Source organism: Diabrotica undecimpunctata, chromosome 7, assembly GCF_040954645.1.
Source record: "Diabrotica undecimpunctata isolate CICGRU chromosome 7, icDiaUnde3, whole genome shotgun sequence".
Lineage (NCBI taxonomy): Eukaryota > Metazoa > Arthropoda > Insecta > Coleoptera > Chrysomelidae > Diabrotica > Diabrotica undecimpunctata.
In genome coordinates this window covers 124,986,208-125,011,099 of record NC_092809.1, presented here as the reverse complement: position 1 = coordinate 125,011,099, position 24,892 = coordinate 124,986,208, and the positions used below count along the sequence as shown (strand labels likewise).

The window sequence follows — 24,892 nt, the reverse complement described above, 5'->3', positions numbered from 1 at the left end:
AGTTACAACGTAGAAAATCAACAAAATCTACAACGTCAACTACACAGTGAAGACCCAACAAGAGAAGAAGTGTCAAATGATTTCTAAAACTTAAAGACAATAGAGCCCCAGGAATCGATTAAATCTGTTCGGAAATGTATAAAAAGGGTAGTAATCAAGTGCAAAACTTTTTGCAGCAATCCATAAACTAATAGTACTTATATGGCAGAATGAATGGGTATCAGAAGAGTGGCTGAAGGGAATAATAAATATGTCCATTGCATAAAAAAAGTGTGATCAACTGGAGTGTAAGAACTATAGAAGCATTACTCTGTTAGCATCTGCGTATAAAATCTTCATCAATGTATTATTTGAAAGACTTAATCATTTTACAAAGGATATTGTTGGTCAATATCAATGCGGATTTACTGCTGCAAAGTCAACTACACATCAAAATGAAGCACATAGGCAGATTCTAGAAAAGTCACTAGAATATAACATAGATACACACCATCTCTTCATTGACTTCAAAGCAGCCTATGACAGTGTGAAAAGAACTGCATTATATAATGCAATGATAGACTTTGGGATCTCACCCAAGTTAGTTAAGTTGACCCAACTAACAATGCAAAATGTAAGCTCGTGCGTTAGAATTGAAGGAGAAAACTCTACGTTCTTTGACATTAATAATGGCCTAAGACAGGGGGACGCGCTGGTGTGCCTCCTCTTTAATAATGCCTTGGAAAAGGCAATCAGACAATTCAATATTAGGATGAATGGAGCTATTTTTAATAGATCGACGCAAATTCTCGCATTCGCTGAAGATATAGTTATAGTAGGCAGAAGTATGAGAGACATGGTGCAGTGTTTTACAAGGCTCGCGGACGCAGCAAGTGAATTATGACTTGTGATAAACGAGGAAAAAACCAAATATATGTTGGTTTCTAAAAACCCTCGAAATATCCAACAGAGAATTCAAATTAACAACCATACCTTTGAGCAAGTCAAAGAATTTACATATCTTGGATCGCTAGTAAACGCAACAAACACGACAAGCGACGAAATAAAAAAACTCATAGCAATTGCAAACAGAACTGTTCATGATCTCCAGAAACATTTAAAAAATAAAAATATAAAACGTGCAGTAAAGCTTAATATATACAAGACCTTAATAAGACCGGTTTTGATATATGGGGCTGAAACGTGGACCTTATCTCAAAATGATAAAAGACTTGAGTATTTTTGAGAGAAAAATTCTTAAAAAGATTTTTGGGGCCGTAAATGAAAATGGCCTATGGCGTCGAAGATACAACTTTGAACTATATCAGTTATACGATCCAGATATTGTGAAATTCGTTAAAGTGCAGAGACTTAGATGGACTGGACACATTGCTAGGATGTCAGATCACGAATACACGAAGAGATTAACATTTTCAAAACTAGAGGGCACAAGAAGCAGAAGACGACCACGAATGAGATGGATTGATGATGTGGAAGAAGACTTACAGATTCTAAGGGTTAGAAGATGGAGGGAAGTTGCCAGGAATCGACAGGAGTGGCGACTTCTTTGTGAGCAGGTCAAGATCCTCAACGGATTGTCGAGCCACTTATTATGAATACTGTTGTATATGTACGTGTAATGTAATGAAAATTATGTTCCTTTATTTCAGAAATTAAAACATGTGTGTAGTAACGTATATTTTACATAACTTATATCCGTTTTAGCAATAATGTGAGTAACGTCCCATGACATCTGTCAACGTTCAAGTGTCATGTAATAGACTACTAAATGTCAAGTATATAACAAATACGTAGTCTATTTGGTTTAAAATTCTCTATTTTTGGCAGATATATATATATATATATATATATATATATATATATATATATATATATATATATATATATATACGTATATACGTAGTCTATTTGGCAGTTTAAACTTTAAAGAACGTATTCGCTATAACAAAATTATTGTTTTGGCAAAATTCGATGGGCCTATCACCCAATATATCCAATATACAAGTAATAACTAAATTAAGTACATAAATTATCGATAAATACAATGGTCCCTTATTTCAAATATTAAAAACTACATTAATTACTATTGTCTAAATATAATAATTATTTTAAAACAATTATTTCCTCAGTTGTGCCAGAATCCATCAATGCCAGTTCTTTCAGAAATAACCGTAAAATATATTTTAAAGAAGCCATAAAATTCCCGGAACCTCTAACGAGGCCTAACAATTACTTTTTTTCTAAAGAGCCGTTTATGATTATTGCCTACTTCTAAATTACGGGCCATTCCTAACAAAAAAATAGAGCAGCTAGTGTGTGTATGTGTGTAAAAAATATACATAAAGGCCTAGTGATCCCTATAAAAGTTTTACGATTTTAAGAAACGTTAAAAAGCAGCAGTTAGCTTACTGTTAAATCTTTTGTAGGAGTTATACAACGAAATGGATAGATTCACACAAAACTTCTAACAAAAAAACAGAACGGTGTAGGATAGATTGAATGACAAATGTGATTTAGTCTTTCATCAAGATTATTCACCATTTTATCAATCTATTGTAACACTGGATATAGGTCTAATTTCGTAATTTCTTATATTAATACAGTCCACACTATGTCGATGTCGATTATTGTATTATATACAGGGTGTTTGGTAACGAATGGACCATAGCTTAACCTCAGATTTCTGAGGTTAAAATAGGTCGATTTAAGCTAACTTACCTTAGTACGAAAGTTGATAATAACCGAAATACAGGGTGTCAAAATTAAATTTTATATTATTTCTTTACCCCGGAGGTAAAGGACACTACGTTTATTTTCTTACTTTTCCAGAAGAGCAGTTTTAACATTTTTTAAATTTGTAATCAGTAAATACTCAAATTTTTCTTATATTTAACCAAAATTAATATATTAATATTGCGGTGTGTATAATCGTTTTTCTTTCCATAAAGTGTTTTATACCAGAAGTTTACCATTCATTATATAAAAGGTTTTTTTAAAAATGTGTAGTTGTGTGTGTGTATGTGTGTGTGTGTGTTTTGTTTTATGGCACTGGAACTAAGCCAATTAGCCAGAACAAAAATATGTAGTTGGATATAGTGTTGTTTACCTCTAACAACTTTTTTAAATAATATGACATTGCATGTTAAGGTCTATACGAAATAAATTAGACAAACACATTAAACAGTCTAATACTATTATTATTTTATTAAAGACAAATATTATAATGTTATAATAATTAAGTAAAATTATAGACGACAAGTCTCAAAATTGTTAAATCATATCATCATCTTCTTGAGGGTAATCGTTTGGGGCTAGATCGCTATTTGTTAAATTTTGATAAAACGCATGACAAACCGATGGAACAAAAGGCAATAGTGCAATTAATTCATTGGACTGGAAACGGTACTTGCTGTCTTCGATATCTCATGAACTCCACGGTCTGAAATCGGTCTTATGAAAGAGCTGTCCAATGTGTTCTTGTTAGACTTATAGGAAAATGTAGGAAAACCCATATTGACAGTAGAACAGGCTGTTTGTTAACATTCTTTTTTCTACTTACAAAAGGAGGATTAGTTGACAATTTCTTATTGAACAGCGTTTTGAAGTTTTAGAAATCTGTAAGTTCCATATTGTGCACTGTGTATTTACCTGATGTTTGCCTAACCAGCTGTTGCCAGTCCTTTGGTGTTCAAACGACCAAATTGGAGAGTTTCTTTCTTTTTCTCTCGATCAAAGCATGAACACTGTCTGCTTCCATATGTGTGTCTGCTTCTATTGTAAGTTCTGTGCCTAGATAATTTCTCTTGCTCCTTTTTCTGGAATAATGACTCTCGTACTTTGAGAAGGACTTGATGTAGATGTATACTATTTATGATTTCGGAAGGAGTTTTATTGATTGACGTGTGTCTACCTCTTTGACCAGCTTTTATTAAACCTCCTAGCTCAACTTTTTTTAACATATTCACTACTACTAATTAAATTAAATATACAAAGTGTGTTTAAGAACATAACCTTGCACACCTTCAATCGCTGATTGTTTAGTGTACAATAATAGTGTAGTGTATTATTTTTAGATTTGGTAGTTTGTATCTCTTTTTCTTGATCGAAGAGTAGGTTGGATGTCGACACATGAGAAGATAAATTGCTTTTTAACATCTGAAACGTTTGTCTCAGTCCAGTACGAGTTGAAGATTTTTTGTCTTTCGTATTTTGGCAATCTTTCAGAGCATTTCATGCTACACATGAAAGAAGACTTCAACATTTTTGCAGGCATGTTTTCGCCTCTTTTACTGAGATACTTTTTCCCACCAGCTATTTTCCGCTTGCGAACACTACAGGCCCAATTTTGTTCATTCAGTACGTTTTTTACCTTTTTGCTTGCACTTAGTTACATTTTGTACCTGTTGTTTGACACTTTTCTCATCTTCTAAAATAGCTTCATTATGTTCATTGGAATTGCCTGCATCACTGCTTAAAGATAAATCGTCCTTAAGAAGGTTTTTTGTTATAACCCCACTAATCGTAGGAGAAGTCATAGCTTTCTATTTTACCTTTGTTTTAGCTGGGTTACCTATACGTCTCGCATCATTGTCACCTGAGCTTTTACCACCCTGAGGCTCATAGGTTTTAGCAATATCCGAAACATCATCTCCAAACAAATTATCATCTTCGTCCACTTTCTAACCATTACCTTGAAAGTTACTGTAGTGACCAGGTGGTTCTGAAACAAATCCAGCCTTGTAATAATAATTATAGGCTAATTTTGTAGGCCTATAATTGGCCAACATAAAAATAATTCTTATAACCAAAGACCAGAATTTACTGAGCAATTTCCGTTACTCCCTTAAACAAAATATAAATCTGGTAACATCTGTTTAACTTAATCTGTTGGTACCAACAACAACAATAATTATTATTGTGATACCGGTTACGCTTAACGGTAAATAAATGTTGCCCAATCTATTGTAGTATTTTGTTTATACGAGTATATATTGGGAATTGCTTGGTAAATTCCTGTCTCAGCTTACAACGCTATAACCTAAATGGCACTGCAGGTTACTTAAATAAGTGACAACAATCATACCATAAAATGGTCATTTAAAAAAACAAACATAAATCTTTATAGTAACAAAAACATTTTAAATAATTCTTCTATTTTAACGGTAGGTACTGTTTGAAATTCTGAGACCTATACAAAAGAATATACAATCCTAAATATTTGAGATTAGCAAAATACTAAATCAGTGTTATTAAACAATACTGATGTATTGTTACATGACAGTAATTGTAGTATTCTTGTCCCACAAGAGTTCGGATCTGTATTGTACACAACTTTTGACAACTTTTAACAGTCTAACACTATTGCGAACTAAATAAAATGGTTACAATTATTTTAGTTCATGACAATTCCACCAGATACCAGGGTATATAACACTATGTCCGGCAGGTAAATAACAGTGCACACATTTAGTAGAGGTAAACAACACCAAGTTTACATGGTGTTGTTTACCTCTAACTGGAAGTGGACTTGGTATTTATTAAAAAGTCGGTAACTTACCGGATAATTGTCTCTGGACATATTATGGTTTACCTCTGTGTAGAGCCAGAAAAGTTATATTCAAAAGTGCAATAATCCCAATTTTGATAAAAATGGACATAGTGTCCTTTACCTCCAGGGTACAGATTTATTTTTGAATATGTCCTAACAGGCATGGGATCTTCTTATTGCGCCGTCTCCTTTCGAAGGTTGGTGATCCAAATGGCAATTGTAGCTTTGGAAACTGCTCCACGAAAGATTTCTGTGGATGAGCGGTAAAACCATCTCCTCAGATCTTTCAGCCACGAGTACTGGCGTCTTCCAACTGATCTTTTGCCCTGCACTTTACCTTCCAATATGATTTGGAGTAATTCATATCTTTCACCTCTTAACACATGACCCAAGTATTGTATTTTTCTCTCTTTGATTATGCTGAGTAATTTTTTGTTTACTCATGCGGCGAAGTACCCACCATTGGTAAGTAACATTTTGTATCGATGGAATTCTCAGCATCCGTCTGTATATATACACTTCAAAGGCATCTATTTTTTTTCTGTTTCAGAGTCCAACTTTCACAGCCATACAGCAAAACAGAGAAAACGTAGCATATGATCATTCGAATTCTGAGCTCCAGACTAAGGTCTGATCTTGTAACAAATGTTTTCATATTCATATTCATGAATGTTTTTCTCGCTTGTTCGATTCTTCACAGGATTTCTTTTTTTGAGTTAGACTGGCTGATGATATTTGCTCCCAAATATTTTATGGAAGTTACCTGTTCTATTATTTACCCTTGGCGTACAAATGTACGTTTGTTGGTATCTTTGAAAATACGAGAATTTTGGTTTTGGACACATTTAGATGTAAACCGAACATTTCGCTATGGCGAACTACCGCATTTATTATATTTTGTAGTTCTTGTGCGTTGCTTGCTATTGGGACGGTAGCATCAGCGTACCTGATGTTGCCTAAGCTGGTTCCTTTAATCTTGATTCCACCTTGAACCTCGTCTAATGCTTTTCTGAATAAACAAAATTGCAAAAATGTCTGGAATGCAGAAGTGTATATTCTTTTAGTGAAATAAAGACGTTTATATTCCTGCACTACAATTTTAGACCCGTCTCTGTGTACCAGGTACAGCTTTGGTTGCGTGTTTCCTCTGCCAAATCCCTCTCGTTGTCAGATGTGCACTTGGAAAGATACTGAATTTCTTACTTTAATTGCTGAACTTTTTGAAGGTCGCTCGTCCACTAGATACGGTCTTAGGGACACTTTTGCTACTAGTACATATTGTAAACAACAGATAAATCCTTTTGCTGTTTTAACCCTAATGAATAACTTCGTTCTTCCTTATCTACACTTACATATTTTTGCTACTCAGTATCAGTACAGCAACAATACACCGTAGTATTCGTACATTTAGAAATCCTTGTAGATATAAACGCCATAGTTCGTTACGTTTTACTTTAGGTAAATATCCTTTCAAATATTTGCTGTCATTATGAGGTGACGGAGAGAGACAGAGAGTTTAAATTTTAAAGCAAATAATAGATAAGAGTCGGAAATAAATATTTATTCTGATTTAAAATAAAAATGTTTTTTCACCTTAAAACTACAGTAACTTAAAATATGTACATATATTACACTTAAAATAATTATAGGAAAGCATTCCAATATAGATACTGCAACTTTTTACTCGTGCCAGAGTCATTGCAAGAGTTCAAAGACAAAAAAATGCATTTATTTTTAACCCATACTTTAAATCTAAAGGTAATGTACGAAAGTATACAAATTTATAATAAAGGAAGATTGAAAAATAAAAAATGGATTTTTTGCGTTACAGTAAACTGGATTTGTTGCAGATCACTTAGAAATAACTTTCCAGACCAACGATGAGAAAGAAATCTAATACTGGTATGAGGTACAACTCTACCAAAAGAAGTTTCTGAGGACATCAAAACAAACATACATCCTAAAAAAGCTCCTGAGACCTTTACAACTAACTTCCACGTAAACCTGTTGTAAAACAAACAAGTACTATTATCAATGTGAGGTTTAGAATAAAATAAGTACCCAAGTTGTGAAAAGTAGTAGAAGTTATAATGATACCCAAACCAGGTAAACCTTCCCGAGAAGTTACACCTCTAAGAAAAATACTTCAAAATAGATTAAAACCTATAATAGAACAGAAAAACTTGATTCCCTTCCATTAATTTGAATTTAGAGAATACACACAGCCATCGACAGGTGCATAGAACCACACATTTAATTGAAAAGGTATTACACGAAGAAAAGAAAGTATGTTTCGCTGTTTTGTTTGACGTAGCCCAGGCTCTCGATAAACTATAGCACGAAAAAACTTGCTGGAATGGAACCACGGTCAGTATTCAGAGTTGCTAAAACGGTATTTAACTGATAGATATTTCAGAATAAAGTAACAAAATTCTTATTCCGACATAAGAGAAATTAGAGGAGTTCAAAAAGGTAGCGTACTGGAGGCAATACTTTATGTACTGTACAAAACTGATATTCGTAAACTCTAATATGAGACTACTGCAACATTTGCCGATGATACTGCCATTCTTGCTGTTAGAAAAGACCATGAAGAAGCTAGTAGAAAATTGCAAACATCGATAAACCAAATCAATACTTGGACCAAAAGATGGCGTATCAAGCTGAATGAAAGTAAATCAGTCCATGTTAAGAATAAACAACGCATACATCCCCTATGCTAATACAACAAAATATCTGGGAATTACACTTGACGCTAGGCTTCGCTGGAAAGCCCACGTTTGTACAAAATATAAAAAAAATGTATTGGCTGCTAGGAAGAACCTCGAGGTGGTCTCTACATAATAAATTGCTCCTTAACAAGAGGTATTAAAACCTATTTGGGCATATGGTATTCAGCTCTGGGGTTGCGCCAGTAAAAGCAATATTCAAGGTATACAACGCTTCCAAAATAAAGTATTAAGGAACATCGTCTATGCCCCTTGGTACTGCTGTAACAGTAATTTTTATAGAGACCTACCTAGAGGTGCAAACTGTTACAAACCATATCCAGAAACTACCAGCAGCCATGAATAATGATTGCTCTAACATGGGAATGTCGAGGTTATCCAGCTTCTCAATAACACCAATTTAGTACGAAGCAACAAGAGAATAAATATTTTTGAATTAGTTCAGTAGCAGAAAAAACACAAATAGTGTGGGTTATCGGTAATGTTACTATACTTTATTAGACGCTAAGATATACGAATGGGTATATCTTAGCTTATAACTCACTTATAATAAGTGAGTTATTGCTAAATGACCTTGATCAGATTGTCATTATAGAAAAACATTTTTAGAGAAAACTGAAATTTAGACAACAATAAAAAATTGGACAATAATATCAAGTCAAACTTTATAAGAATGAAAATTTTATTAATTACAATACAGTAGCAAATTGAACTATCAGTGAGTGCATTTACTCTTTTATCTGTTGACTTTAAAAGCATGCAGTAAAACACGAATCGTGGAAACCGCGTAATAAAAATGTTAGAAATTATAATAAATTGTTGTTTCAAATGTTTCCGACAATAGCCGAAGTCTAACAAAAAAAGAAATTTTAAGATATCCAGTATACTAAAAAAAATGGCAAGTCGAAAACTAAATAGGAGAAATGATGGGACCATGAGATGAATGGAATGAATAAAAGTAAATCAATAAAATCAGCTAAGACTCAGAACAAAAATACGATTACAGTCATCGCTGAGCAATACCTGAATGTGGGAACCTGACAGAAATTTAAAAGAGTGCTGAACGGCTTTCGATGATTGGAAATAATATAGTAATAAAATTTACAAAAAAACAACACAACAAATTCACAAAATCCTAGCGAACTACAAATGTTTTTAATCTACAAATTGCTTGAAATTGCTATCGTAGTTCCAAAGAAGTATATCTTTTACCATTTACTGCAAAGATTACCGCCGAGCCAGTTGAATGAACCACGTAATCAAAGCACTCTTAAAGGTAATTTACAGATGGATTTTTAATACAGGTGAAACTTTGGTTTCAAAACGAGAAACATTATTTGTTGTATACAGAATTGCAGTTACCAGAATCAAGAGGTATTTATTTGCTTTATTTATTACCAAAAGGCTTTATTTTACAATGTTAAGATATGAACTATGGTACAGACATAAAAGGAAATTGGTCTGGATGACGAAAATAATTATACTGGAATCAAATAGCATTATTCACGATTACCAACGATCTGCATCTGTAGGCAGAATAACTGGAAATAACTACTCGCATCCTCTACTTACTGTTATTTTTAACATACGAGGATATGTAACGATATGGATATCATAGCAGACAACATGGAGGAGATGCAAGAGAATCTCTTCTTTTTTATATTTTGGTATTATATCAGGACAAAACTGGTCCACATTTCTATTCCATTTTGTGACTGTTTATATTTATTAATATCGTGTCTATGAACAGGAAAACAGGAGAACCTGTTTATTTTACTAGTATTGCTGTTGAAAGTAAACTAATTACTTATGAATTTGTCTGCAGGTGGATGTTTTCCAAAGTTGTCTCGTTCTAAAACGTGTTTAAAATAGCTTAATGCTTCAATATTCTTTCAGTATAAATCATAATGTTTGTCTATCAATTTTCTAACATCAACTGCTTTTCCTTGTAACTTATACTTTGGTATTACACCAGGACAAAACTGGTCCATATTTCTATTCCTTTTTGTGACTATTTATATTTATTTATATCGTAGTTTATCCGGGTGAGCGTTTAACCGGAAGCGGGTTTATCCGCCGCCATTTGTGTGACGTCTGGCTGGAACGACATTGTAGGCTAGTGAGTGAACATTTTTATCCTTAACTGTTATGTTGTTTCGAAATTCCAAGTTTCATTTGAAATGCGGGAATAAGGTCATACATATTAATAATTAGTAGATCGTTCTGTTGCAGATGAGTATTAACCACATCTAGATGGCTAACTATTTCGACCAGAAATGCAAAGTCGCTAAGCCACTCCTTGTCTTTCTAGAATACTTTTTGACTTGCTCGCAAAGAATGATTGTGTTTCTTCCTTTAAATCAAACCGGTGGCGGATCTAGACATTTGCCTTGGGGCGATGGGGGAACTTCCAATGACACACCAACCAAAAGACACACACATTAAGTACCCCTAATTTTCCCAACTAGCAGGTTTATTGGGTTGAATTTTTCTGTCGGTGGTTTAAGTTTCATGTCAGCTAATATATTTTTATGTTTCAACAATTTTTTCTTTAATTTTGGACCTTGTTAGGGAGAGGGCGGGGAGCAATTTCACCTTTCCTCGCGAGTATGGTATAGCATAGAGATACTGATAGAGGCAGAATTTTATAACTAAACTTGGAGCTATCTTAAATAATAAATGCGAATGCTTTCAAGAAGTAAAGGTACAAGTAACAATTCTTAGGAATTCTTTTATTAAATTTAATCAATTCCTCCTCCAACGCGAAACTTTATTAAATATATGTATCTGCATCCTAGAATGCTAAATACATATGACAAACCTAATATATTATGTAGGACAGCGAGACAGAGTCCCTGATAATAAGATCGCAAAACCATACAGATGAACTGAAAATGGTTACTCACAATTTCATGGATACACCATATTACAAATGAAGAAGTTTTAAGAAGAACTAACACATAGAGAGCTAGTAAACACCGTTAAATAGCAAGAAGTCTCATACTTAGGCCATATTAAATGGCCTAAGTATCTGAACCAAAAATGAATTTTTGGTTCAGAGACATAAAAAAGAGTTCCTGATGTGAAAATAATAAGAAAAACAGACGAAGGATTTCTGCAATCAGCATGAACGCCTTCTTGCTGCGCAGCGTAAGCTACCTGCCAGAAGAAAAAGAAAAATGTAAATACAGTTGAGAAGTTACAAATGGGGAAATATTGCTGGTATTGCTTTGAAATATAAACAGTATTCACTATTTATAAGAACAACATTGGTGCCGTAATCTTTGTAGATGTAGGCCTAATGGTCAAACAAGTGACCTATAAAATAATTAGTATATTTGGTTCAACACATATTACTTCTGTGATAAGTTTTCCTATAATTATTTTATAACAAAATTTTTGATAACCTAAAATGCGAAGATATGAACAGACAAACAAATCAATCAAACGGTAAACTTACTCTTTTATAATTATTAATACTTTTATTATAATTGGAATATTGTTGGTCTTTTCATGTATCCACAGTTAACAGATATATTAATATTTTTAAGTATGAGATCTACTCAAAGGTAACTTTTGTAGTTCCTTTTCAGTCTCTAAAGAGGTAGACAAATACATACATCTTTGGTAAAATTGAGGGTTCTTAAAGAGAAGTTAGGAAAATGTCTGCATAGAAATGTAAATAAGAAATAAATGACACATGGATTGTTTTAGTACGTATTCAATAAAATGAACAACAATTCCGGATTTCATAATTGTTTCATTGAAATCAGTAAACAAAGCTTAATCTTGCTTACATTATATTTAAGTATTTTTCAGTAAGCAATATAAACTGGATTAATTTAACACGTTAAAAGTCCAAATAGGGTAGCATAATTTTTTTTCCTTGGGGCAATTCATTTTTTTATTATAGGTACTCGTAGTACTCAAACCCATATGTTGGATAACGGAGCCTGGGCGGCTCTTTCGATTGTGAACGAAAGTGGCACTTAACGTGTTAAAATTGATTAGTTTATTGCACCGGTTTAAGCAAATCAAGAGATTTCCATTAATATTGGAAATAATTTTATAATCATAAGGGACATACAACGGTTTAAGATGATAGCAGGATTATAGCGCCTCACGCTCCCCAGCTTCACTAGAAGTATTTCATGTGTGAGTTCTTGTACCAAGTACTCTCATGGGACAAGAATTGTGCCTATTTCTAGCGATCTCTAGCGTATCAGCGTGCTATTGGGAGGTGGATGATGGACTGGAGCATTGGGACGGAATGGAGTGGTTCCTGATCTACTCAGATCAATCCCCCTCCTTACTCCAATGAATTATAGCACCCAAATGTAATTGTCTAAGGGGTGTGCATGTCTCACAGGATGGGTTCAATTCTATTGCTTGCTTGCTGTCGTGAAAATGCTTTATTTTTGCAACTTTTCTTCTATTTGTTCCTCTTTATCTTTAACTGTATTTCCCTTATTTTACCTTCTTATTTCCATACCTTTTTTACCCGTTTCACCAATTATTTATTTGGTATTCTCTTTATAGGTTAATTACTTTTGGTTATATCTTCGTCTTCTCTTCGTTCTATTCTTTTATTGATCCAATTGTATTCACGTTTGAGTAGAACATTGATATATTGTTCGAATGTAAGATGTTTCAAACATAGCTAAAGGAACAGTATGCTATTTAATCTTATAATTTTCTTGAAACGAAAACTTTTAAATACATTGGATATCGCTTTCAGTTTTATGCAGACATTTTACCTACTTCTCTTTTAAAACTAAGTTCAAGGAAAACTGTTATAAAACAAAGTACCTACCTACTTATCTTTTCATAATATCGTCAATTGAAAACCCTAACTTAACAGTAGTTTTTCCACTATCTTCACTAACTTTTTTCTTAGTTAAATCTAAACAAGAAGTAGTAGCAGTAACTAAACTAGGAATTTGTAAGTCGTAAGATTTCCCTTGACAATGGGATATCTCGTGATTTTTGAGGTCTGTGAAACTTACGAAAAATTGTGAACACAGCATACATTCTACAGGTCGGTCCGTGTGGGTCAACATGTGCGTTTTGAGGTTGGATCTTTGGTTGAAAGATTTGGCACATACTGGGCATTTGTGTGGCGATTCTTCCATGTGGAGTATTTTGTGTACGGCTAGCGTTCGTGACTGGCAGAAGCCTTTGCCGCATTCGTTGCATTTGAATGGTTTTTCTTTGCTGTGGATGTATCTGAAACAAAGAGACAAATATTGAAAATATGTTTCTGGTTACCAAACAGCAATGAACACTTCAGATTATATTGCCATGTTTTGTGTAAATGCCTTTGTTCCAATTTAAATATTATTTAAAATTTTGAAGAAAAAATTTAACCCTTTTTGAATCTTTATATAAACATATCGCATTTATAGCAATAAACTACAAATTAATAATTATGTATAGAGTTATGAAGTGAATAGACATTTCTTTTAAAAGCAACAATCAATAGCAGAAAAGAATAATATCTAACTAGTTTGTGGTACCAGAAAAGATCTAACAAAACACTTGTTTTAGAATAGAGTGTCCTAAAGAATAATAACAAGGTTAGACAAAATAATCAAAAAAGAAATCATAATAAAAGCTTCGAAATTGAACTAAAAGTGACGCATACAATACAGACACAACAAAATGTGTAACATGACTCCAGGAAATAATTAAAAGATGCTCAATGGAGACTTATTGTAACAGGGGAAGATCATAATCGCGCCAAAAACGGTTCAACAGGAACAAATCGTGAAAAGAACAATACAAACAGTGAAGTTGTGAACTTAACATCACACTGACTGAAACGAAAAATATATACAAATGGTTTACACTTCATGGAAATAAAAACAAACAAAAATATAAAAAACAGAATACATGTGTATTCTGTTAGAGAGAAAATAATCTATGATAGCATTGTCAAAAGCATTGTTACATATGGAAGCGAAATATGGCCACTGAAGGAGAAAGCCATAAAGACGACAGAAGCAACAGAAATGGATTATTGGAGGAGAACGGTCGGTAAATCAAGATTCGACAGAGTAAGACAGGGGGGTAAAGGGGTACATGGAGTTGGTTTTAGTTTAGTCCACTTAGCATCTTCTAGTCAAATCCGACTCTCACCTACACTCTGGTGTCTCCTGTTAAACCGAGCAACCGAAAGAAACCATTGCTTTGGAATAGGATGGATATTCAATATAACTAAAAGAGGGGCTATATATAATACGAGAAATAGACATAAGTGGCGAGAGAAATCAGGTTAGGAATTTCTTTAGGGAAGTGAAGACAGTCAGATAAGGTTAAACTGTTGGGGTAGCACAAGCTATGAGAAATAAAGCAGGTAAACTAATAATAGAAACAGAAATCATCGAACCGTGGAAGGAATACTTTCGGAATTTACTAAATAAGGTGAAGAAAGCAGATTCCATTGTGCATTACATTCCATTGTGCAGATGTAAAAATACAGCATTTCTTAAAGACCACAAAGCACCAGGAAATGATGGTATAAATGGAGAATTGATAAAAAAAAGAAGGAAACGTTTTACATAAAAAATTGTCTGACATTATTCTGATTCTGAGAGTATGGCAACAAAAGAAAAAGCCTAGGGAATAAAATGAAAGCGTTATAATACCCATACATAACAAAGGAGATAAAGAACAATTTTGTAACTATAGAGGCATATCGCTTATTAATACAACGTACAAATTTCTATCAATCATCTTGCTAAAGAGGCTCACTCTGTATTAGGAAGATATTTTAGGCGACTACCAATGCAGGTTTCGTGCTAGAAAGTCAACAATAGATCAAATATTTACGAACCGATAAATATTAGAAAAAAACTGGGAATTCAACTGAATACACCAAATTTTCGTAGATTTCCAGCAATAATATGATTCAATAAAAAAAGTAGACTATGGCTAGCAATGCTCGAAATGGGAATACCAAGCAAATTAGTGGAGCTAACTCAAATGAGCGTGACATACTCATATGCATAGGTAATGATAGGAAACAGAACATCGATGCCATTTAGTAAAACATCAGGACTTAGACAAGGAGACCTCTTATCGCCGTTGCTATTCAATTTGGCCTTAGAATATCCAATAAGTAAAATATTGTCTGAGCTGACAGGGGGATTTAATAAGCTGCTAAAAAGAAAATCTAAATTAAGACGGTTCAAGTCAATTATTCGCCCAGTTGTTACATATGGAAGTGAAACATGGACTCAATCATCTCAGAATGATATTTGGACCTCAAAGAGCTGAATTGACAGGAGAGTGGAGAAGGCGCCGTAATGCTGAATTGGTGACTCTGTATGGTACTTAAACCATCGACAGACATAAAAGCTAACATAACGTAAGATCAGAGGAAGACAGAGTGCCAAAGACAGTGTTTTTTGAGAGACCAGACGGTAGAAGATCAGTAGACCGTCCCAGAAAAAGATGAAAGGACGATGATGATGCTATAGTGGATGCGACAAAAACTCACCCCGAGTTGTAACGCCAAAAAAGATTAAGACAGAGTAAGAAACAAAAGAATTCAAACAATCATGGACCTGAAACAGAATAACAAAGTACATCTACAGAATCAACCAACTAAGATGGTATGGGCACGTACAAAGAATGGATGACAGCAGAATCCCAAAAAATATTATACTTTACACTGCAGGGAAGACGAAAGAAGGGCAGACCTAGATTCAGTTAAAGAGAAGGAGTCGACAAGGATATAAAAGCGACAAGAATACAATAGTACCTTCTGAATAACAGAGACCAATGGAAACTGGTAATCAGAAAATGGCGAAAAACATTATAAACTGATTGTATATGTCTGTAAACCTAAAAAATATATTGTTTAATAAACTTAACAGATTGTGATTTACGCAGACGATGTAAACTTGATGAAACGAACCGTAAGAACATCACAGAGTGGAGTTTGAACTCCACACTTTATGTGGAGTTTGAAGAAAATGCGAAAGAATAAAACCATCATACGACCAATAGCAAAGTATGGCGCAGAAGCATGGATCATGGCAAAAAACAGTAAACCTTATTCTTTTGAAAAAAAGATATTTGAAAGGATATTGGGACTAATCTGAGACAACGATATATGAAGAATAACGTTCAACAACGAGTTACATTAGTATTATAAAGAACCAAAGAAATACAAAGACTACGCTGTGCATCTCGCCTTTTAAGAATGTGTAATAACATCTAATAAAAACACTTAGTGGAACTATGGTCGGACGTCGTTCAGTAGGAATACCAAGGAAGCGGTGGATGACGAAGTAAGAACTAATGCTAAACAGATATTGAGGGTGGATAACTAAAGGAGAGCAGCCAAGGAAAGAGATGCTCAAACGGCGAAAGCTGGGATGCCATTGGAAAGAGAGGGATGATAAAGATAGAAAGACTGTTGAAAAGAAATAATAAAAGAAGCAAGGACACAAGTTGAATGGAAAATAGGAGGTTGTAAACGAATTTCAACAATGCTAAAGACATAAAATTTAAATCGTTCTGATGCCCAATCCTTTATTAATTACTTTGACCTCACATAATATACGAGTATGTACCTTCATAAAGACTGCTCTGTTGTGATATGGGATATAAAACGGGTTGATGATGATAATGTGATAAGGAAAGAAATTTTTGTTATACTGAAGACAAACATGTAAAGTGATTTACCGTATAAATGGGTGCAGTTTAGTTAACTAGTTTCTATTGAGTTTCTATTGTTAAATCTAAGGATAAAGCTTTACCTGTGGTCTCTAAGATGGTCCTGTCTTCTAAACGCTTTCCCGCAAATATCACAAGAATAGGGCCTTTCATCCGTGTGGGTCCTTTCGTGGATCAACAAATTATAACTTTTGGTAAACTGTCTGTTGCAGTATTTACAAATAAACTGCTTCTTCGGTCTCGTGCCTAAAGTTTTCGGTCCAGTTGGTGGTCTGTTTGGTATGTTCATATCTTGGAACTGGTCTCTACCGTGGTACATCGCTGCATTTCTGAACCAATGGTTCATGAAAACTGCGTTATATGAGTGTACTGTTGAAAACGCTGGTTCAATGGGCTCAGAACGGTACCAATTTTGGTGATAAGGGAGGTTTACTAATGGTGGAGACATTGTGCAATATGTAGGAGTATGTGGTGGCGTCAGTAATGGGGACGTGCTATCGGCTTCCTGCTTAATTTGGGCGAAGTCGTAGACTCTTGGAGATACTGGAAATAAAATAATTTATATTTATATATGTTCTAAAATAAAAATATAAACACACTGCTGTTTACAATTAATTTTATATCTGTTAAAGTATATCAAATTTTGAACAATTATTTGTGCAAGAGTAAAGTCGAATTTGAGGAATTATTGTTAGGTTTTGCTCCTACTTCTAACAATCTAATGAACTCAATGGACCTCAAAGAACTAAAGGTGGAAGAAAAAAAAACACAATGTAGTGTAATAAGAGCGAGTAATTAGTATCATTAAAAAACTGGAGACAGGTTAATAAGGGCTAGTAATGAGAATTAAAGATGGACACTTCAAATATGGCCACGTATTGTCAACAACGAAGGGGAAATTTAGGGGTGACGGCAATTGATGCCAAAATGAGAGAGCACAGGATAAGATGGTTTGGTGATGTTATATACCGATACGAGAATTTCTGATCTGCCGGTTCTTGGTAGGAGTAGGAGAGGAAGAACAAAGAAGACCTGGGTTGACACGTTTAGGTAGGACATGTCGGTAAATGGGGTTGATATTAAGGTAAAGAGAATGATGAATTAACAATAACGAAGGGAATTGACAATAGAAAATTCAACGTTATAACAATACAAAACAAGAATATCAGAAAAAATATAACAGAATATTGTTTTCCCGATATTCAGTTATGCCTTCCTGGACTATTAGAACAACATACAGCAGAAAAATAAACGTATCTATAGCAGAAAAATTAATAACGCTTTTAACTTGGTGTTGAAGATGAATGTTTTGAATACTTTTAACAGCCAGTAGCACAAACACATCTGTTCTTGAGAAGGTTAAAAAGCTACGGCGCCTCTCTAGCTTTGTATTTAGACGGATAGTAACCATCTTGTCACCTGGCCGTATCACATGAAAGATACTGAAAAGTACTTTCGTTTAAGACAAGTACTCGTTCTGCTTATGGAAGAACACATGGTTGTAATTCTCCATAATCCTGTCCAACCCCAGATAACTATTTTCAGTAAAGGTAGAAGCAATTAAGTAAATACATAAAGAATGGAAAAGCTAGATCCACCTTTACCAGTATGGGGGCCTTCGTGAAGAGCCACAACCTCTCTCTTGGTATAAAAGTAAGAATGCTGCGATGCTACGTCTTTTCTGTCCTTTTATGGTGTTGAATCGTGGAGCTTGAACGAAGATATGTGCAGAAGATTGGAAACATTTGATATGTGGCTATATCGGAGAATACTTAAGAACCCGTAAACTGACCGAGTCACAAATGAGTAGTTCCTCAGAAAAATAAAGATGAACCGAGAGGTACTACCACCATCAAATCTCGAAAGCTACAATACTTCGGACACATTATGCGAAATGAATCTAGATATGCCCTCCTACAAGCCATCCTACAAGGAAAAATATTTGAAAAAAGTAGGTCCAGGTAGAAGAAGAATATGCTGGTTAAAGAATCTCAGGACCTAGTTCAACACAACACCTGTGTAGGTCTTCCGCGCTGCTGCAAGCAACAAATATGAATTACCGAAAGAAATAACACAGCAAACGCAACATTGGATATTATAAGCACTGGTTTACAAAACCCCAAGATGAGACGATTGCTCATTTTAATCAAGCAACAATATATGATCCCAACGTCTCTTGGTACCGGACTACCTGTCCATCGGCCGACAATTGCTTGTTTATTCCAGAGTAGAGAGAAGACAGAAGAAACTGCACCGTTTTTCAAGCGGAGATTTATGTGATACTACAATGTGCAAGGAACATAGTGAGAGAGCGCTTAAAAAAGAATATATGCATATATTGTTTGACAGTCAAGTCACTGGCGTGTCAGGAAGTGACGTCTAGGTTGGTGTGGAACTGCATCAAAGAACTATTGAACAAGGAAACCGGAACAAGGTTGAGCTTGTCTGGGTACCAGAGCATCGAAGGCAACAAAAAAGTAGATCAACTTGCTAAAAGAGGATCGAACGAATCAAATGGACCGGCTGACTCTGGGAGTACTAAAGGCTGCAGTACGTAGGACTGTGGAGGTCTGGATCCGAGAAAGTCATGAGCGATATTGGGAGAGAATCCCAAAACAAACACAAGGAAAAATCTTCATTGGTGGATGAAGTACAAAAAGAACAGAAGAAGGCTCCATAATGCGCAGAATCAAACTGAGAACAGTAACAGGAATGTTAACCAGGCATGCACCAGTAAGAGAATTCCTAATAGGCAGTTACAATGGAGACCTTAACTGCAGACTCTGCGATAACGATCATAAACTGTAAAACATGTATTATGCAATTTTGAGGCGCCGCACCGCAAGACAAAAACTATATGGGGAACCAACCACCTAAACGGTCTCCTCTTGGTTTTCTTAGGAGAAGCCGATATTAAGAAAATACATTTTTAACGTATATATCCTTTTAAAAATTAATGTTGCTATCTATATCGAGGTCGTCCTATAAACTGAGAATATTGTCATATATGAGAAGGAAGTAAGTTATAGTTTAAATAATAACAAAAACACATATATCCAAAAATCCCTATTAGCTACATGTATAAGCATACTTAAGCCAATACACAAATTATTATTTAGAATATTTAAAGATAAAAAAGAAAATAGAATGGCCTAGATACACTATTTCAAATTGGGGGAAGATGCGTTCATAGATGTAGCAGCTAGCAGCGGATAAAGCAATACAGAAAGATCAAAAACAGACAAAATAGTTTTAGAAAGAAAATGATAAGGCAGATGGAACTGTGATACTCAAAAACATGACTCCGGCTCATTAACTGGTACTTAATGTTTTCCCACAAAGGAACTATTTGACTCTCTGAACAATATGAATGTTTTTTATAAATTTGGTAGTGGTAAATGCATAATTAACTAATTATAATGGTTTATCGCCTAAATTGGAGGTCGCCGCACCATAAAAAACTAAGGTAATAATAGAAATCAAAGTAATGGTTATTAGAATATACTATTTCCAAAGAGTTGTTGTGCAACCTTTGAATACTAATTACAATAAAAATGTCCAGGCTTGTTAAGATATCAGATAAAAATTCAATGGAAACGAAATAAAAAATAATGAATTTTAATATTGAAAATTTAATAGAAGAGCAAGAAACATAAGCAAATAAATACTTCTTCGTGGAGTTAGTGGTGCAGTCTAATCTGAGAATCACCCAATAAGAAAAGACATTAATCTGAGCATTAACATTGCTTCCAACAGGTAGAAGGTAATAAATTTCCAACAAGTAGAAGAAATATCTAAAACCATTTTTATATTATATAGAAAATAAGTATCTATATTTTAAATATTTGCACTATATAAAACAATATCTTCTATTTCAATAACATTAATATGATCTTTTAGTTGGCTTGTTTCTAAATTTTGATTTAAGAATTTAAACAAATATTAAAATTACCACAAAAGTAGATACCTATATAAATAATGATAATGACGAAATAGTTCACCAACGTTTAACAAAGAACAAAAAGAGAAAGCACAGTACAAATAGCAATAGTGTAGTGGTACCACAATAATAGCCCATCATAGAAGCTGATAAATGCCACATAGTATAAAATTTTCGTTAAAATTTATTGCAAAGTCTATATAAAGTGATGATATAGAACTTTCCTACTATTAAATAAAGTTATCTATTTACTGCATTTGTTATCTACAATGGACTACTTAATAATCTACTAAATTTGGGAAAAATTAGTACAAAATGTTCCAAGTTACGTAACACGAACTTACCTTGCTTGTCGCACTCTAAAAACTGATTCATTTCCGAAGGTAACTGTCCATAAATCACAACAATCACGAACACATAAATTTCTACAACACTCTGTATATATGGATTAGCAGTGGCTATACTAAAATAGCGAGTGTCAGTTACAACTTACTACAGTGAACTGATATCTACGCTACCTACTGGTGCCACTGGTCGATCTAGTAGCCGGTATTCGGTTCCGCCTTTCGTTTTTGTTTCTCGCTCTGTGATTGGCCGACTGCGAGAAAAACTCTAGGAAGGGCGAAATCGTTACAGTTTTGGGGGTGGCATTTTAGGAAGCTTTTGCAAGGCTAATGTGATATTTGTAATAATAGATACAATTTTATTGCTAGATTGCCAATAGTTGCAATATAAAAATGTTTGCTTATCAATGTTTGGGATTTTAATCTACAGTGTGTTACGATGATAACTGGGATTAAAGGAGGTATTTATCGATCCTTTTTTAATAACGAACCATATGCGGCATATCTATTAATGTGTATTAATTATAAAACAGATTAACTTCATAAATGATTAAGTAAATTTTTCTTAATGCTTTAGCTTTATCTTAGATAAAGAAATATATTTTATAAAGTTTTTAAATTACATTTTGGGAAAACACCCATCGTACATTATAAAAAAAACCCACAAACATTATAGCGAGAAAAAGTGATTTTCTTCTTAAGGTATCGTCGTCTTTCGAGGGTTGGTGATCATCATGACTATTTTTATTCTGTTAACTGCTGTGAGCAGCTTTAAAATGTTGATTTGAAGAATATTTGAACTATTCTCTGAGATTACGGACCCAAGACATATTCGTCTTGTTCCAACACAACGTTTTCGCATACCTAATCTTTCCCTGAACTGAATGATAATTTGCAAGCTGGTATTTTGTCATTCTCATCGCATGGCCTAGATATTGTAATGTTTGTATCTTTATTTCATTGTAGAATTCTGTTTCTTTTGAGAGTCTTCAACAGTTTCAATATTCAAACAGTCTCTTTATTATGTATTTCTAACAGTTGTATTTGTTCAGAGATCCATAACTCTTTGTTTCTTTTATAGAGTTTCGTGGTTTCTTGCTTTTCTGTCGGTATTGTTCTAGCTGTTCCTGCCTTCCATTCTTTAGTCAATTATTTTTTGCGAGGTTTTTAATTTGACGTTTTTTGAGACATTCTTCATCAAATCATGCTTTCGATATTTGTTTTCTTGGAGTCCTATTATCTATTCAGCAGTTTCTATTATCCTGTTTTTTATGTTGTTGCATTCCTTTTTCTATATCCTTATTCGGCTTCTTTCTAGGAGTTCGTGCTCACAATCCATTTTCACACAACTTTCTTCTGATAGTGCGGTCTGATATTTGTAAACCAGTTAGGTTAGGTTAGGTTGACCAGTTGATTTGACAATAGCATTATTTCTTTTGCGAATCTGCGACGATCTTTTAAAGAAAGTCGGCATATTCTACGCTCATCGTATTGACTGACTTTCGGTTTTCTGCCTGTTCTGTTTGCTGATTTTTTCGTTCTAGTGTTATGATAACGTTTAAAAACTTTCATTACACCTAACTTTTTGGCGCCACCACCCAATTTGTTTGCTATTTCTTGATATGTGTACCCTTCTTCTCGAAGGATAATTGCTCTCTTTCCTAGCAACCATTCAACGCCTGTTGGGTTTCTTGGTACCATTTTCGTTGAATCGACACAGATGTATTTTACCGATAATTAAACAATATCACCTTAGTAACAATTATCTGATGTCACTAATAAACACTGGAAGTCGCGTGAATGTTGCCATTCACAAATCTCGAATTTTCGGCGTTTCGCTTGAATCTGTTTCCATATTTTATTAAATAATTATGTTAATAAAAGGAACGACAGTTAAGATTTGATTTCACGTATAGTGCCTCTGCATATCCGCTTATACGTATTTCATCCTAAAAGGAATCTTCGGAGCGGTATTTACAGATGCTCTGAACGTGAAAACAATCTTTCCTGTCGTAATAGAAGCAACGCTAAAATAGCTTCGATATGGCTTCTGAATTTGGTTTTGACAATTAGAAATATTCGGATTTCGAGTTTCGAGAATTATGTTAATATATATAGAGTGAGAAATACATAAAATATTAAGCAGAACAATAAAACAATAAAATAAAAATGTAATTGTACTGATAAATTACATAAATCACCATCATGAGTTGAGTGTTGCTGGAAAAACGATAATTTTTGTTTAAGTTTCCAGAATTTTGGCCACTAGTGTAGGGTAAGGAAAGTTATATTCGTGATAAAAATGAAAAACACTAATAATATAGCAATTCGCCATCTAAGCAAGAAATAAGATATTTAAAAATTTTATTCCATACAACGATCACATCTATAATATAGTTTTTTATCGCCGTCAGTATCTTTAATAGATGTGCAAATCTCGTGATATGGTGTCAAATAAAATGAGCACTGAATACATCTGGCTCCATTCGTTTTGTTAGCGTCAGTTGAGTACAGGACTTCACATAAGTCACACTCCCAATCATTTTCTATTTTATTTTTTTTTTGTTTTTTGAACGGAGTTGTACGAAGTCGAGGGCTGTTGCTGAAGATTTTCTGGCACAGTGTTGTCATTTGTCGGTGTTAAGCATTTCGCACTGAAGTCTCTTTTCTTGACCTCTCTCGACGTTTGAAAGCTTTGTAGCAGTTTCAGGTGAGTTGAAATTGAAAGAGCAGGAGCTGTGATAGTTAAAGATGAAGGAAGTCATGCTTCTTTTGAAATAACATCTTCGTTGTCTGTTTTTTTTTATAGAACATTCTTAATGTTCCTCTTAGTAAAGGCGCTTATGTAAGCTGAATTTAAAATGGAATGGAGGTTGCTTCGATTTGGAGCATCCGTAGGGTTATTGCTCATGTTAAAACGTTTTAAAAATGTTTTACAATTCATGCCATCGCACCAGTAAGTCTTAAGCGGCTTGAATAGTCCCACACCAGGTGGTTGCAATAGATGCGTGCAATGAACTGGGAAAGTAAAAAGATAAACTTGATTATCTTTTACAACTTTCAAAACTTCTGCCCCAATGTATGCAAAATGAGAGTCCATCAACAAGACCACAGGACTTTCAGGCTGTCCTGAACGTCCTGAAAAATAATTCAGAATTTTTCACTACATACGAGTACAAAGTCTCATCGCAATTCCAAATTAAATTTGGTTTGTTTTTTATATTAAGTTTCGTGAGAACATCATCTAGTTTCGAAAATAAGTTTTTATTCATTAGCAATGCAAGCTTTGTAGGCCAAAAGATTTTCTGGCACAAGTTGTACCTTCTCTTAAAACTATTCCACCACCATTTGCTTACAATCCGGTTAGTTTTACGGCAAAAATTTCTCCCGACCATCCACTTTAGCAAGATCATAAGCATAGTTTCTAATTTCATACAAGGTTAGTCCAAAACTTTGCCTTTCTATAATATAATTGTAAAGCCCCAACTCTAAATCACATGACAATGCATTAGGCCTCCCCAGTGTTCTTACAGAATCTTCTTCATTCTCTAGGTAACGCTTCAAAGTGTTCCATGGGATGTATGCTTCCTTTGTAGCTTTATATTATACTCTTACCTTTTTTTCTTATTAATCTGACAGCTTCTTG

At 34.1% G+C, this 24,892-nt stretch overlaps 1 protein-coding gene across 1 annotated transcript; it reads right to left on the bottom strand.

Annotated features, from left to right (window-relative positions):
- Nucleotides 1-11,123: 11,123 nt before the first annotated feature.
- On the bottom strand, nt 11,124-21,421 carry LOC140445778 (uncharacterized). The gene is made up of 3 exons (XM_072538116.1): nt 21,247-21,421; nt 17,046-17,505; nt 11,124-13,503 (listed from the first exon to the last, which is right to left on the bottom strand). Exons 1-3 carry the CDS (start codon nt 21,275-21,277, stop codon nt 13,095-13,097), a joined length of 900 nt encoding a protein of 299 aa, XP_072394217.1. The 5' UTR covers nt 21,278-21,421; the 3' UTR covers nt 11,124-13,094.
- Between the last annotated feature and the right edge of the window lie 3,471 nt (nt 21,422-24,892).